Source organism: Equus caballus, chromosome 13 (assembly GCF_041296265.1).
Source record: "Equus caballus isolate H_3958 breed thoroughbred chromosome 13, TB-T2T, whole genome shotgun sequence".
In the NCBI taxonomy this organism is placed as follows: Eukaryota; Metazoa; Chordata; class Mammalia; order Perissodactyla; family Equidae; genus Equus; species Equus caballus.
Genome location: NC_091696.1, coordinates 2242633 through 2256393, shown reverse-complemented (window position 1 = coordinate 2256393; position 13761 = coordinate 2242633). Strand labels below are relative to the sequence as shown.

General features: G+C 61.1%; 1 protein-coding gene across 3 annotated transcripts in view; it reads right to left on the bottom strand.

Annotated features, from left to right (window-relative positions):
• AMZ1 (archaelysin family metallopeptidase 1) overlaps positions 1-13761 on the bottom strand; it is a 29190-nt gene continuing 15429 nt past the window's right edge. For all 3 annotated transcript variants that reach the window (XM_070231386.1, XM_001492380.7, XM_070231385.1), the window contains exons 2-7: positions 11603-12129; positions 9772-9939; positions 5099-5227; positions 4595-4764; positions 3850-4026; positions 1-1534 (exon numbers count right to left, since the gene is read on the bottom strand). In XM_070231386.1, the coding sequence (XP_070087487.1) occupies positions 974-1534; positions 3850-4026; positions 4595-4764; positions 5099-5227; positions 9772-9939; positions 11603-11906 (1509 nt within the window). In that variant the 5' untranslated portion in view covers positions 11907-12129 and the 3' untranslated portion in view covers positions 1-973. The remainder of the gene's footprint in view (positions 1535-3849; positions 4027-4594; positions 4765-5098; positions 5228-9771; positions 9940-11602; positions 12130-13761) is intronic.

The window sequence follows — 13761 nt, the reverse complement described above, 5'->3', positions numbered from 1 at the left end:
TGTATGCACACAAAGGAGCTTCCGATAACGAGAACAAGGCTGACAAAGTTAAAGGGAAGCACAGACACTTGCACAGATGTGGCCGATGTTTTCACATCTGCATCAGCTGTTCTCTCAGCAACTGAAAGAACCAGACAAAAAAGATCCGTAGAGACATGATGTTGCCAACACCACGAGAACCACATTGACCTGAGGCCGACATCGCAGGCCACCTCTGTCAGGAAACGGGACCAGGGACGGACCTGCAGGCTACAGCAGGCAGCCGTCTCGGGGCGTCAGAGGGCCTCACAGCCCCTCAAATCTGCAGAGCAGACAGTCTCCTTTCTCAGCATTTGTCAAGAAACAGCAGCCCTCAGTGGGCACGTCCTGCGGTGGGTGGTGTTCATCCGGAACTGTCACAGGGACGCCCTCCCGAAGGCCCTGCAGATCAGAGTGCCATTGGGGCCGCAGAAAGCGACCCTTTCTGTGTGTGTACAGGGGGGACATGGTGGATAGAGACAGACCCCCTCACGTCCCCTCTGAGTGGAGACCTCGGCTCTGGGCCTTGGAGCCCGAGTTTGCGGCAGCAGGGCCCCCGGGCCCCCCACCCTGTCACTCTGCCAGAGGTGGCCTCTGAGCCCCAGCTATAAATCCCCAGAGGGACTTGCAGGCCCCAGTCTACAGGGGACAGCCCCCTGCCTCCCGCCACCCATGGTGACGTCCAGGCTGAGCCTGTGGACAGCCCCTCTGGGTGCCTGTGAACCCTCTGTGGGACCCAGGGGCCACTGGCCACAGTGGGAGGCTGGGGTCAGGACAGGGCAAGTGGTGGGACACAGGGACTGAGAGAGCCACCTGACCACACATCCTCGTCGGCTTCCCTGGGGCCCTCTCCTTCGGACCCCCGGTGGGCCCGCAGCACCCTTGGTCGCTGGGCAGGGCCGGGCAGGTGCTGTCCCAAGGAAAGACAGGCCCTGGGCAGGACGCGCTGGCTGTGCTAATGCTCCTCAGCCTTCCAGCGACAGGGCGAGGCGTCCGCCTTGGACGGTTTGCGCGCACTCAGCTTCCTCCTGAGGGAGGAGAACTTGTCCCCCAAGACCTTGCGCAGCCCCGGGCCGTCTCCGCCGCAGGGCAGGTCCTGCCTGGTGGCCGGGAGCCGCCCCGTGAACATCTCCCACCGGGCAAGGGCGTCCACGGCTCCGTCCACCCGCGCCAGCTCCTCCTCAGTCACTTCCCTCTCCAGGGCCTGGATGCACGTCGCCAGCCACCGTCCGTGCTCCCTGATGGCCTCCGCCGGCATTCCGAGCTGCGGCAGACCCTCCGAGGCGGCCAGGGAGCTCAGGCCGTCCTCAGGCTCCAGCTCGGGCCCTGCGGAGAAGGCGCGGCTCCAGGTGTCGGGGCTCAGGGGCTCCGACAGGCTGGTGCCAGGCTCCGAGTCGCTCTCGCAGCACAGGCCCGAGTCAGCGCTGCCGGGCAGGGTGTCCTCCGACAGCGACGGCTCCCCCGCCTCCGGGCCGGGCGGCGTCCCCACCACCGCCTGAGTCCAGGAGTAGAGCCTCTGAGAGGGAGAAACACACGCTGAGTTCGCTCTGTAGGGCCACTTGCCCAGCCCCTTACCTAAGGGGGCCTCGCCATTCCCAGCTACCCAGGGGCGAGTGTCAGCACTCAGACACAGGTCGCTTCCGACTGGCACCTTCTGAAGACGAGCCAGACAGACCAGCTCGCAAGAGCCCGCCGGTGAACTTCCAGGAGCTTTCCAAGCCAGCTGTTCAACCCGACCATTAGTCACAGTTAAATTATATAGAGCTTACAGCTACACTTCGCAATTATCTTAAAAGCAAAGGGAGTAGTCAAAACTCATCACTTCCTACATGTTTTTGCTGCATTTTGCCGTGACCTGCCTCCAGGTTATTCACGTCTCTCGTATCTGTATGTGGACACCCTGTGTGATGGGGTGTGACAGCAGGGGCCCTCCCAGCTCTGCGGCCAGTGGCGGCTTGAAATTGGCCCTGGTCATAGCATGGACACCATGCAAACTGGCAGACGCCACAGATCAAGGCTTTTTCCCTAGAGGGCGTTTTGCAGCTCACGGCTGACTAGCATACACAGACAGCAGAGACCTTTTCTGGTCGGGGACCGACCAGGACTCCAGGGATCTCTAGGGGCAGTTCCCCTCCTACAGCAGCCTGGAAGGCCAGGGCCCTGTGGGGTCTCCCCGAGCCCCCTCTTCAGAGGAGCACGGCTGTGGCAGCCACAGCTCCTCCCTCCCTCGGGCTGGAGCCCACCCCCCCTCCCCAGAGCCCCTCTGGTCACTGAGTGATGCTCCCTGGAGACAAAGGGAGCGGGCCGACATTTCAGGGGCGCTCTGGGCGGAAAAGAGGGACTGCTCCTCCAACTCAGATCCGGAGCAGACCAAGCACCTCACAAGATTAGGGGACAGGGACAGGCACGCTTCCTGGCCGGGAGGACCGTGTGTATGGGTGGGAGATGAAAGGTGCACGAGGTGGTGGCAGGTGCACGGGAGCCTAAGGAAGGACATAAAGGAGGAGCCCGGCCCATTTCACAGACGGGAGCTGGCCTCGCTTCCCCTCACACACCGTGAGGATCGTAAGTTGGTTGCTGCCAAGTCCATTGACCCTGCCCTGGGCCTCACGGCAGCCAGCCTCGACGAGGCACGGGTGACCATGTCAATCACACCCACGTGAGGACTGCTGTTCGCTGCTCTGCAGATGTGGCAGCCCACCCCAGCGGGGCGGCACCTGGTCCCCTTGCCAGCTGGGCCCACCGTCTCCGGGCTCCTCCTTGATACTCCGTTTACCATGGAGTTGTCTGTTCCAGAAAGAGCCACGTAGAGAGACAGCTCTGAGACTCGGAAATGCCCACCCTCTGGTTCAGGGGTCCTCAACGTGGGGTCCCGACCTGCAGCATCACGGGGGATCCTGTTAGAAATGCCAATCCTGACCCACCCTGCAGGTGCGGGGTCAGAAACCCTCCAGGAGGGTTTCCCAGAACAGCACAAGCTGAGCCTCGAACACAATGACAGTCACTTAAAGCTTGTGGCTTAAAACTTGATTTTAGGGGCCAGCCCCGTGGCCGAGTGGTTAAGTTCACGTGCTCTGCTTTGGCGGCCCAGGGTTTCGCCGGTTCCGATCCTGGGCACCAACATGGCACCACTCCTCAAGCCATGCTGAGGGGGCATCCCACATGCCACAACTAGAAGGACCTACAGCTAGAATATACAGCTATGTACCAGGGGGATTTGGGGAGAAGAAGAAAAAAAAAAGAGATTGGCAACAGATGTTAGGTCAGGGCCAATCTTTAAAAAAAAAATTTTTGATTTTAAAATCAAGCCAAAGCTTGACAGGCCTTGTGCCTTTATTCAAATGAAACCTTTTTTAACTCAGCATTTTCGCCAAAGGTAGCTTTAAAGAAAAAATAAACACCACCTGCCTTTGAATTCTGAACTCAGAGTAATACTGAGTCTGCGAGCGAGTCTCCCCAGGACAGCTGAACCGGTTGGCGGGGCTCCTCGGCCGCCTGGGGCCCACGCTCCTGGCCGACAGCAGAGGGCGGCTTCTCCCCACGGGCTCAGCCCCGACGCAGGGCTGGACTCGGAGCCCCGCCCTTCTAATGAGTCCTGTCTAGTCTGGTTCTGCCTCCTCCGGCGGCTGGAGCCACGAGGAGAAGCAGTGCTGCGGTGGCGGCCGGGAAGGCCCCTTCCAGATGCAAGAACCCGCGGGAGCAGGTGCGGGCAGCGCTGGGACAGGTCCAGCCCCGGATCAGTGCTCAGTAAATACTGACTCTTATTGTTGTCGCCTGAGAAACAGGAGCCATCTGCCCCTTGGCCCTCCTCCACCCCAGGAGCACACTCACCTTGTACCTCTCCACGAGCTTGAAGCCCAGGACGTGCTGCAGCTTCCGCAGGCAGATGGGGCAGAGGTCCAGGGGCCGCCGCAGCGCCTCGTCCAGGCTGAGCACCCCCTGCATGAGGCAGCGCAGCCAGCGGCAGTGCCCCAGGCCCAGAAGGCGGCAGAGCTCGTGGCACGCGACCTGAGGGAGAAGGCCCACACCGCGCTTGCAGCCTTGATGCAGACGCCCCGGCCGACTCCCGGGACACCTGCAGCCCCGCCAGGAGCCTGATGCAGCCCCGGGTGAGCACAGATGGCCAGGAAGTGGTCCAGGCCCCCCTCTGGCCTCCACCCCTGACTGCATGGGGCGCCAGGGGCCCACTTGGCCACAGGGAGAAAGGCGAGCTGGTGTGGTCAGCTCTGGGAGCACCCGGCGTGGGGGCTGAGGCTTCAGACAGACACAGGTTCAAATCCCAACCCTGCCACTTCACAGCTGTGTGACCTTGGGCAAAGGACTTGGCGTCTCTGAGCCTTGGTTTCCATACTCTAAAGTGAAGGGTCATCCTCCTCATGGTGAGGACTGGGTCGTGTAACTGGCTTGACACAGAGAGGGCTCAACTGGTGTCTGTTCATGTCCTTCTGTCTGATTCCACATCCTTAGCATCTTCCCAGAGCTTGCCAGGACCCCCAGCCCTTCCTTCCTCTTCCTGTCCGCCCATCTTCTCCCCCAACCTGTGCAGCGCCCCCAGCGCCCTGGCCTCCACGCCCACCTTGCAACACTGGACCATCCCCAGGGCGCTGAAGCACAGGGTCTGGCCTCTGTCCTGCAGGGGCGTCTCGGGGCCCTCTGCTGCCACCTCTGCCGGGGCCGGATCAGGGGCGCTGGGCCCCACCTGCAGGAATTCCCCCGAGAACCGGGCGAAGCTGCAGACGCCCACTTCTGGGGAGAAGCAGAGAGACGGGGGCTCCAGGGGCAGCCCACAGGCAAAGCCACCCCGTCCTCAGGACGCATGGGTCCCAGAGGCCCTGCCCCGCCAGCACATCCACGTGAAGGTGGCCCTGGGGCAGAAGCCCAAGTCTGAGTAACGGCTCCCTGCCCAGAAGGAGCTAGAATGCAGGACTGCAAGTTCAAGAGCCGCCCATCCCATATTCATGCAGCATCTTCCATCGGAGTGAGAAGGAGGAGGGGTCGGGGTGTGCCGTGCACGCTGCCCTGCCCCTGGGGCCCCCGCAAGCCCGGGCTGAGGCAAGAGGCTGCCAGGGCCCCCGCTCACCGTGCCCTGGAAGGAACTTGCCGAAGGTGAAGCTCCAGGCCTCGCAGGGGTACAGGTCGGACAGCGTGAGGCCCAGCACGCACAGCGCGTCTCCCGGCTTGCTGTTCTTCAGGAAGGACAGGATGCCGTCTGAGGGCCAGAGGGCACAGTGAGGAGGAGGCTGGGGACCCCGGGCAGGCTGAGCCCGGTCCTGTCCTCTTCCTCTGCCTCCGATCAGCCCTCCTCAAAGTCAGACGCGACCTAGTGACATTCTGCAAGAAACCATCAGTCTGAGGCCAAAAACTCACAGCAGCGAAGCCACGCCCCAGGCCTCAGGCTCAGGCGGGCAGGTAAGATCTCAGGGTCTCGGTCTCCCAAACTGTCAGGAGAGCCAGTTCGGACGTGGTTGTCCAAGGAGCCCAGCGACATCCAAGCGGGGACGCCAAAAAGGCTGCTGGACCAAGGAGACCAGTGTTCCGGGGAAAGCGACATTGCAGCCAGGGGCGGGGTGAGCTGCCGCAGTGGCTGATGGATGCCCCGAAGAGGGCCACACCCTAGTCCCTGGGACCTGGGAATGTGGTCCCTCACGTGGCAGAAGGGCCTTTGCCGATGTGATTACAGGCCTTAAATGGGGAGCTTACTCTGGATCCCCCAGCTGGACCCCGTGTAATCACTCGGGTCCTCATAAGAGGAGGCACGAGGGTCAGAGAGCTCTGAAGATGCTGCAGCGCCGACTCTGAAGACAGAGGCCCGGGCCGCGAGCCGAGGCAGGCAGGCGGCCGCTAAAGCCGGAAAAGGCCAGGAGGCAGATTCTGTCCTGGAGCGTCCAGAAGGAGCCAGCCCTGCCCACTGCTTGACCGAAGTCCAGGGAGAATCCCGACCCACAGAAGTGTGAGAACGAACGGCGTTGAAGCCGCTAAGTTTGCAGTAACATTACGGCAGCAAGGGGGACGGACACAGCTCCCAGGAGCGATGCACACAGAGACCAGCAGGGGTCCATGAGCCTGGAGCAGGAGGACAGTGTGCAGGTGGGACTGGGGAGGAGCCCGGGCAGCCGGACAGGCTCTGAGTGACTGGAGTGGGAGGGGAGGGGAGGCAGGAGGCAGGGCCAGGAGGGAGACACTCTCCAAGGGGTTTATAAAAGGAACAGAGACACGGGCGGCCGCTGGAGGCGCCTGGGCAGAGGTTTTAAGATGGGGGAGTGACAGCAGCTTGTGTGAGGCGGGAGAGCGGCAGGAACTGCTGGAGTGGGGTTTGGGAGCAGGCAGGGTGGGGGTCTCCGGGGGAGCTGGGCCGTCCGCAGGATGGGGAGCGAGGAGGCGGCCCGGTGGGGAGCCGAGGCCGGAGGGAGGAGCGGAAGTTCCCCTCTGATGGTCTGTGTTTCCCCGGCAAGAAAAGGCAGCAGGGTCAGCATATGAAAGAAGCGGGAGGAGAAGGTGTGAGGGGCACCATCGAGGACCCCCGGGGCTCACGGTCGCGCCTTTGAGAGGAGAGACGGCTCGGGCAGCGCGTTCTCCTCCAGTCTCGTTCAGGTTTGGACGGGAAGGGAGGAGGGCGAGGAGGAACAGCGATGAAGCATGAAACCAGAGCCTGGGAAGGCGGGAGGGGAGGGCAGGAGGTGGATTGGGGCGGGAGAGGGTGGGAGGAGAGCGCGTTGCGCCTGGGGGTCAAAGAACCGTTAGTTGGGGGCATTAGAGAGGCCGAGCGGGAAATCCGGGAGGAGCGGTTCAGAGAGAGGCTGACTAGTTCTAAAGTAAAATAAACAGATCAAATTGATTTTAATAATATACTTCATTTAACCTAATTTACCAATATCTTTTTAACACGTAGTCAAATATGAAAAAGTTAATAAGATGGTTAATAGTGTTTCTCATACCGGGCCTCCAATTCCGACGTGCGATTTGCACTTATGGCCCATCCGGTTTCAGACCAGCCACGTTTACGAGTTTAGTGGCCGCTGTCCGGGTCAGCACAGGCCTAGGCCGTGACCTCGGGAACGCGGGGCTCAGATCTTGGAGGAGGGACCAAGGATTTTTCGCTCTTAAACGATGATGATGATGACGATTGTAGATTGAATTGAGTCCCCCAAAATAGACGCTGAGGTCCTCACCCCGGGTGCCTGAAATATGTAACCTTATTCGGAAATAGGGTCTTTGCAGATGTAATCAAGTTAAGATGAGGTCACTAGGGGGACCTGACCCAAAATGACTGATGTCCTTCTAAGAGGAGAAGAGACACAAAGAGACACACAGGGAAGAAACGGTGTGAGGATGGAGACAAGGTTGGAGTGACGCAGCCCCCAGTCAGGGCACACCCAGGACGCCAGCAGCCCCCAGAAGCTGGAAGAGGCAGGAAGCACCCTGCCCGGAGCCTTCAGAGGGAGCTCGGCCCTGCTGACACCTTGGTCCCCTACTCTGGCCTCCAGAACTGCGTGCGAGACGATACGTTTCCGGTGTTAAAAGCCACCAGTCTGTGGGACTTCATCCCGGCAGCCACAGGAAGCTCATGCAGTGATCTAAACCAGGCAAATGTGGCCACAAGATGCACCCAGCGTGACCTCCACGCTCTGCCTGCTGGCCGTGCCTTCCTGGGCCCACTCCTTCCCCAGAACTCCATGTAGCCTCCAGGCGTGGGGCCGGGACAGCAGTCCATCCACGAAGCAGCGGGGAGGAGAAGCGCAGGAGTGACACCTGACCTTACGCCCCTCAGCACTGGGGGCGCTGAGGCCCACCAGAGACCCCGGGGCAGCTGGGGCTTCACCCCAGTCTCTCAGAGACACGAGTCAGGCGGAAGCCATAGCAGGTGTGACGGCACCGTGAGTGGCACGCAGGAGCTGAGGGAGGGTGGGAGGCTGGGGGCTGAGCCCTCCGAGAGGCAGGGGGTCCCAGGCCCCGTGTTTGGGCCAGATCCAAGGTAGGCCACTGCTCCCTGGGCCCCACTCCAGACACCTGTGCCCACTGAGCAGGATGGGTCTTGGAGTGACCAGACCTGAAGCCGGACACATAGAAAGAACAAGCCACCATCGGGATGGCACCCACCCCAGCCAGGAGGTCCCGTCAACCCTGCAAACTCAACGCCAGCTGCTGCCGGTCATGGTACCTAGGGACATTAGACTAGCCCTCCCGCTGTAAGATAACCAGACAAACCGAGGGAAATAAACAGCTTCTTAAAACGCCTAAGGTGGGGGAGGCGCAGTTACAGGGGGCACCCAGGAAGACTCGGGGGCGAGGCGAGATGTTTCACACACGATTGTGGTGATGGCTGGGTGACACGTGTGCTCGTCAAGACTCAGAACTGCTCCAACTCAAAAGGAAGAATTTCTCTGTGTCAATTACGGCTCAGTAAACACAACTTCAAAAGATATCAGAGACCTAATAAAACAAAGAGGGAGGGGATTAGCGCTCAAAGAGATGAAGCTGAGCTTTCTGAGATCGGGGAGGAGAGTGGCCCTGATGACACACCCCTCCCCTGGCTGTTGCCCCAAAGAGCTGCACGGGGTCGGGGGAAAGGGGACGCAGACTGTGCTCCGGGGGTCATCAGGTGGCCCAGAAAAGCTTCGTGACTTTGCCCCAGACAGTCAGCACCCTTAGGTGCCTGGCAGAGGAAAAATAAAATCGTCTCTGGATAAAAATGACATCATCCCAGGCCACACCTTCTCCTAAAAGTTCAGCTAATTTTTCATATAAGCTGTCCAGCTAACAGTCAAAAAGCAGACACATGACGAGGCCAGGAAACCAGGATAGAATGAGCAGAAACTACACAGAGAGCCACGTGGGCGCTCCAGGTAGTGGGGTCATCCTACACAGGCCATAAAGCAACCGTGTCCCTGGACTCAAAGATTTTAGCAGGAAACTTGAAACTGGAAAGAAGTGGCACTGCTCCTTGGAAAAAGAATCCACCAGAAACTACAGAACTGAAAAATCTGATAACTGAAACTAGAAACTCAATATAGGGCTGTCAGAGCATATCAGGTGCAGCTAAAGAGAGAATTAGTAAATGGGAAGATGAGAACAAGGCTCGGGTGAAATACAAGGAAGGAAGGAAGACACGGGGGCGAGAGAAGATTGACCCACATCCAGCTGGAGTCCCGGATGGAGAGAGCGCGGGGCAGAGGCAGTGTCTGAAGACACAGTGGCTGAGAATTCCCCACAACTGATCAAACGCATCAGTCCACTCCCGCTCGACCCAGCATTGGCCAGAGAGAGAGCCCAGCCCCTTCTGGGGACCTCCCAAAACTTCAGGCTGGGTCTCGTGTACCCCTGGGAGCCCACGGTTCATCTGTGCCTCTCACCCCAGCCTCACTCTCTGCAGCTGCCAGTGACCCCCAGGCATTGGTGGGGTTGGGGGTCTTCTAGACGCTTATAAAGTGCTTTATAAAGACAAAAGGCTGGGGGGATGACTTAGACGGCCCGGAAAGGGACTGCTTCACCTGCTCCACATGCCCGGAGTTTTCCAGTGGACACTGGCCTGTATGGTCAGGTCTCCAGACCCTCTTCTGGATGGGAAAGGAACATCTGTCTTAGTCCTGCTTGTCAAAAGTCTGGGAAATAGATGTCCCCCCGCAAAAAAAGTGGGGGGATTTCTTCCTTCTCCTGGGCTCCTTCCTCCCACCCTTTACCTTCTGGAAGGGCCTCTGGCTAAGTGGAGAGGGCTGCGCCCGCGTGGCCTATGCTGTGCCCGCCGCGCTCACCCACCTGTGTGGAGCTGCAGCCTCTCCGAGTCCTGACTGGGGCGCGAGGAGCAGCGGATGGACGCGGCCGCCACCGCGGGCAGGCACCGGACCTGCAGGCACGGGAAGAAGGCCTCCGTGCAGCTGCGCAGGTGATCCAGCAGCACGCCGCCCGCCGGGCCCTCGCTCAGATCTGGGGGCAGAGCGGCGCCGTCAGCCTGCACCCAACCTTGGAGCCACCAGCCCGTGCCAGCCCCCAGAACGCCCTGCCCTCCCAGAGCAGAGTCAGGTACAGAAAAGAGACGTTAAGCCCGTGTTTTCTAAAAAAGGGCAAAAGAAGGAGAAAAACGGAAGAAAATGGGGACGGGAGGGCCTCCCTGGCCCCAGCATCCCTGAGGCTGCCCAGGCGAGGGCAGTGAGGGCAGCTTAGAGACAGCCTGCGGGGTTCAATCCTGCCAACACCCCGCCTGGCCAGGGCAGGGAGTGGGACACGGTGGGTGCAGAACAAGGCCATGCAGGCAGGCAAGGCGTCATGGAGGGAGCACTGTAGGAGGACAGAGGGACACGGATCAAGGGTGCAAGGCAGGAGACCTGTGAGGTGGCTGCAGCGTCCCTGGGCCAGCAGCGTTGGCCTCGCCCAGGCCTGGTTAGAAATGCAGGTTCCAGGCCACCAGGGCCCTCCTGAACCGGAGCCTGCATGTTAACAAGATGCCCCGTGTCGCCCGCTGGAAGAGGAGAAGCGCTGCTCCGAGCTGGAGCGGGATGTGGAGCGACGCGGCCGCTGTGGGAGCCGTCTGGAGGCCGAGGCCACGGGCAGGGATGGCAGGTGGGCCGTGGGGGGATGGAGAACGGGGGATGCCTCAGGCCCCCGGTCCCCACGCGCAGGAGGGGGCAGGTGGGCCGGTGATGAGCCGTGTGGGGCACGGCCTGCCGAGACCTAGCCTTCCCCGGCTGGCTGTGGAGAGGCTGCCCCGAGGGGAGCCGTGTGACACACTGGGACTCTCAGCTCAGTGCTGGCCAGTGCCTCCTCGGGCCCACTGCCCTCCCTGCCCGTCTGCAGCCACCTGCCCTCGGCCTGCGGAGGCCCAGCACCCTGCCAGCAGACCTTGCAGAGGACTGGGCAGAGCTGTCTCAGCCCTCGGTCCACTCGGAGCCCCTGGGACCCATGTCCCCAGCCTGTGCCAGACGATGAGCTCTGGAGGACAGTGACTGCACGGGACCCCCGAGGCCTCCCCGCCCACCCCGTGCCCAGCTGGCATCTCCCAAGACAGCCTTGGGGTTAAGAGCCAAGGCCTTGGGGTCAAACAGGCCTGCACTTGAATCCTGCCCCCACCATTCGCCAGCTCTGCCACTCGGGCAGGTCAGGACACCTCTGGCAGCCTCAGTTTCCCCTCCAGTGAAGCGGGCTGATCCTAATCTCAGCACACCACCCCGCCCCGCTGAGGAAGGGGTCCTGGTAAAGCAGCCAGCACAGTGCCTGGGACAATGCCACATCCACAGATGGGGCCAGGACAGCACGTCTGGATGGGGCAGCCCCTTGGCGGGGGGGGACCAGGGTGGTGACACTGCTGTGAAGGCTCCCAGCCCTGGGCTTTTTGAACAGTGTCTCAGGCTGGGCGGACAGCCTGAGCCCAGCCGGGGTCTCCCTGTCCCCCCCAATCCCAAACCTGCCAGTGCTGTCCCCCTCATCTCAGGTCGTGCCTGGGGCGCGGGCACAGACACCCCACCTTGTGCTGAGTTTAGGTCCTCATCCCTCTGTGGGGTCCTGATGGCTCCAGGATGCCCCCCATGCAGCTCATGACCCACTTGCCGGCCCCACGGGGCCACAACCCCCTCCCCCCACCATCCCCTGGTACCTATGGGCTGCAGGTAGATGTGTTTGCGAGCCGGGCTCTGCTTCCTGGGCGGCAGGGAGCCGTGGAAGGTCTGGAAGTCCTCCGGGGCCTCGGGGCGGCTGAGCAGCCAGTCAAAGGCCGTGCGGATGCGCAGCGTGCGGAAGAGCGTCCTCTGCGGGTTGTAGGCCTCGGCCAGGAAGAGCCTCTCGGCCGGGGAGAATGCGGACGCGTAGAGCCGCTGCAGGGCCGGGTCGGTGGACACCAGGGCATCCTTCAGGGCCCGGGGGCCGAAGCTGAACTCCTGGGCCGGCCTGCACTGCAGCATGGCGGGCCCGGCCACTGCGGGGAGCCCCTGCCGCTGCCCATGAACCACCCGGGGGACGGCCACCACCTCTTCCAGAACTTTCCTGCAGGCTGATGGTAGCGGCTGCTGAGGGCTCCCCGCCGACGGACGCTGGGCCAAGGGACCGTGAGGCCTGGCCCTGCCCAGCGTCAGGCCTGCTCAGCCACAGCAAGGGGTGGCACGGACACCTCCGGCTGTCGGCACCCTGTGGGGGGACACACACTGCTGAGTGGACACCCTCAGCACAGGACATGGACACGGGCCTGTTCTCTCAGGCAGGGGATGAAAGCTGTCAGAGGGGCCTGGTCCCCCCAGGACACTGCACTCCCCCCCGGCCGGGGACAGGAGGACCCTATTTTCTCCTCCAGCAGGCTGGTCCTTCCACCAGCCCAGAGTATGCACAAGGGCCCTCCTTGCAGCAAGGACACGTGTTTCCGGGGGACCCCGAAGGCCACAAGACCCCTGGAACCACGCAGAGGGGCACACAGACCCGTGAGGACAGCAGCCCCGACATCCACTCACACCCCCACTCTCCCCGAGCCCTCGAAGAGGGGACGCTCGAAGGGAGACCACCCACCTTTATGCTGAGCCCCTGCACAGGCGGAAGGGCCCCCGGGGTGGGAAACTAGCGGCTCCTGACCCCTTTGTGATCACCAAGTGCCCCATTGCCTGGGGCCACCGTCACCTGGGGTCCCCCAGCGCCCCCTTGTCCAATACAAGCTCTCCCGGCAGGGGCCCCGCATGCCCGGGGAAGGGGGCCGTGATCCCGGTGTCCACGTGGCCAGGCCAGCCAGGGCCAGGCAAGCAGATGTCGGGGAGGAGGGGAGCCCCCACAGCGGCTGACCCAGAAGTTTCCGGGGGGGAGGGACAGGCACACGTGCCGAAATCTACAAAGAGGGAGATGTGGGGAAGCAACAGAGAGGCCTTTAACTGCTGGGACAGGCCAGGCGGGGAGCGGACGCCGGGAGGCACAGGCGGGCTCGCAGAACCGTGACAAAGTCACTCTACAAACTGGAGTTTTCCTTCCGAATCGGGAGCGAGGACTGGCGCATCCATCTGTCAGTCAGAAACGACACCCCCTCCACCACCACCCCTTCCCCAAAATCTGCCGGGAAAGGCTGGGCCCTGGTCACCAGGCTGGCTGGGCCTTCACGTCATGTCTCCGTCCGAGGACACACGATCGACGGGGCGGGAAATGGGGGAAGCCGCACAGAACAGAGAAGAGGAGGAGGAGGTAACGAGGAAACCAACCAGAGCCAGAAAAAGGAAGAGGCACAAAGAACAGGGTGGAGAGCAAGGGAGACAGAGCATGGGGACAGGAGCCCTCGGTGGACTCTTAACTCAGGAAGTCAGGCCAGAGGCACAAACCCGGCTCTGCAGGGCACAGGGCGGGGCCCCAGCCCTGCTGGAAACCCGGATGGGCCTTGTTTGCTGGGAAGAAGGAAGAAACGAGCCCGTCCTCCCTTCGGCTAACCGCGGTTAAAACCGTCTGGAAAATACATTTATATATACGTACTCCTATACATATGTGTGTATTGTGCATATACATACAGGTAAATACACACACATGCATACATATATACAGGAATATTTGGCGTATATATAATTTATGTTTTCCTCTGTAAAATCATATACATATAATCTTTTCCAGAGGCTGCTATATTCATAGATGCACATACATAGCCATCTACCCATAGATAAATTTTTTTCAGAGTTGAGTTCTGGCTTTGAAGAGGGGAGGACCGGGGCTGAATGTGTGCTGAGACTCCTGCCAACGGAGAGCTTCGTGAATTTCTTTCCGCATCTATATTTCACAAATCGAAGATCCAGTTGCACA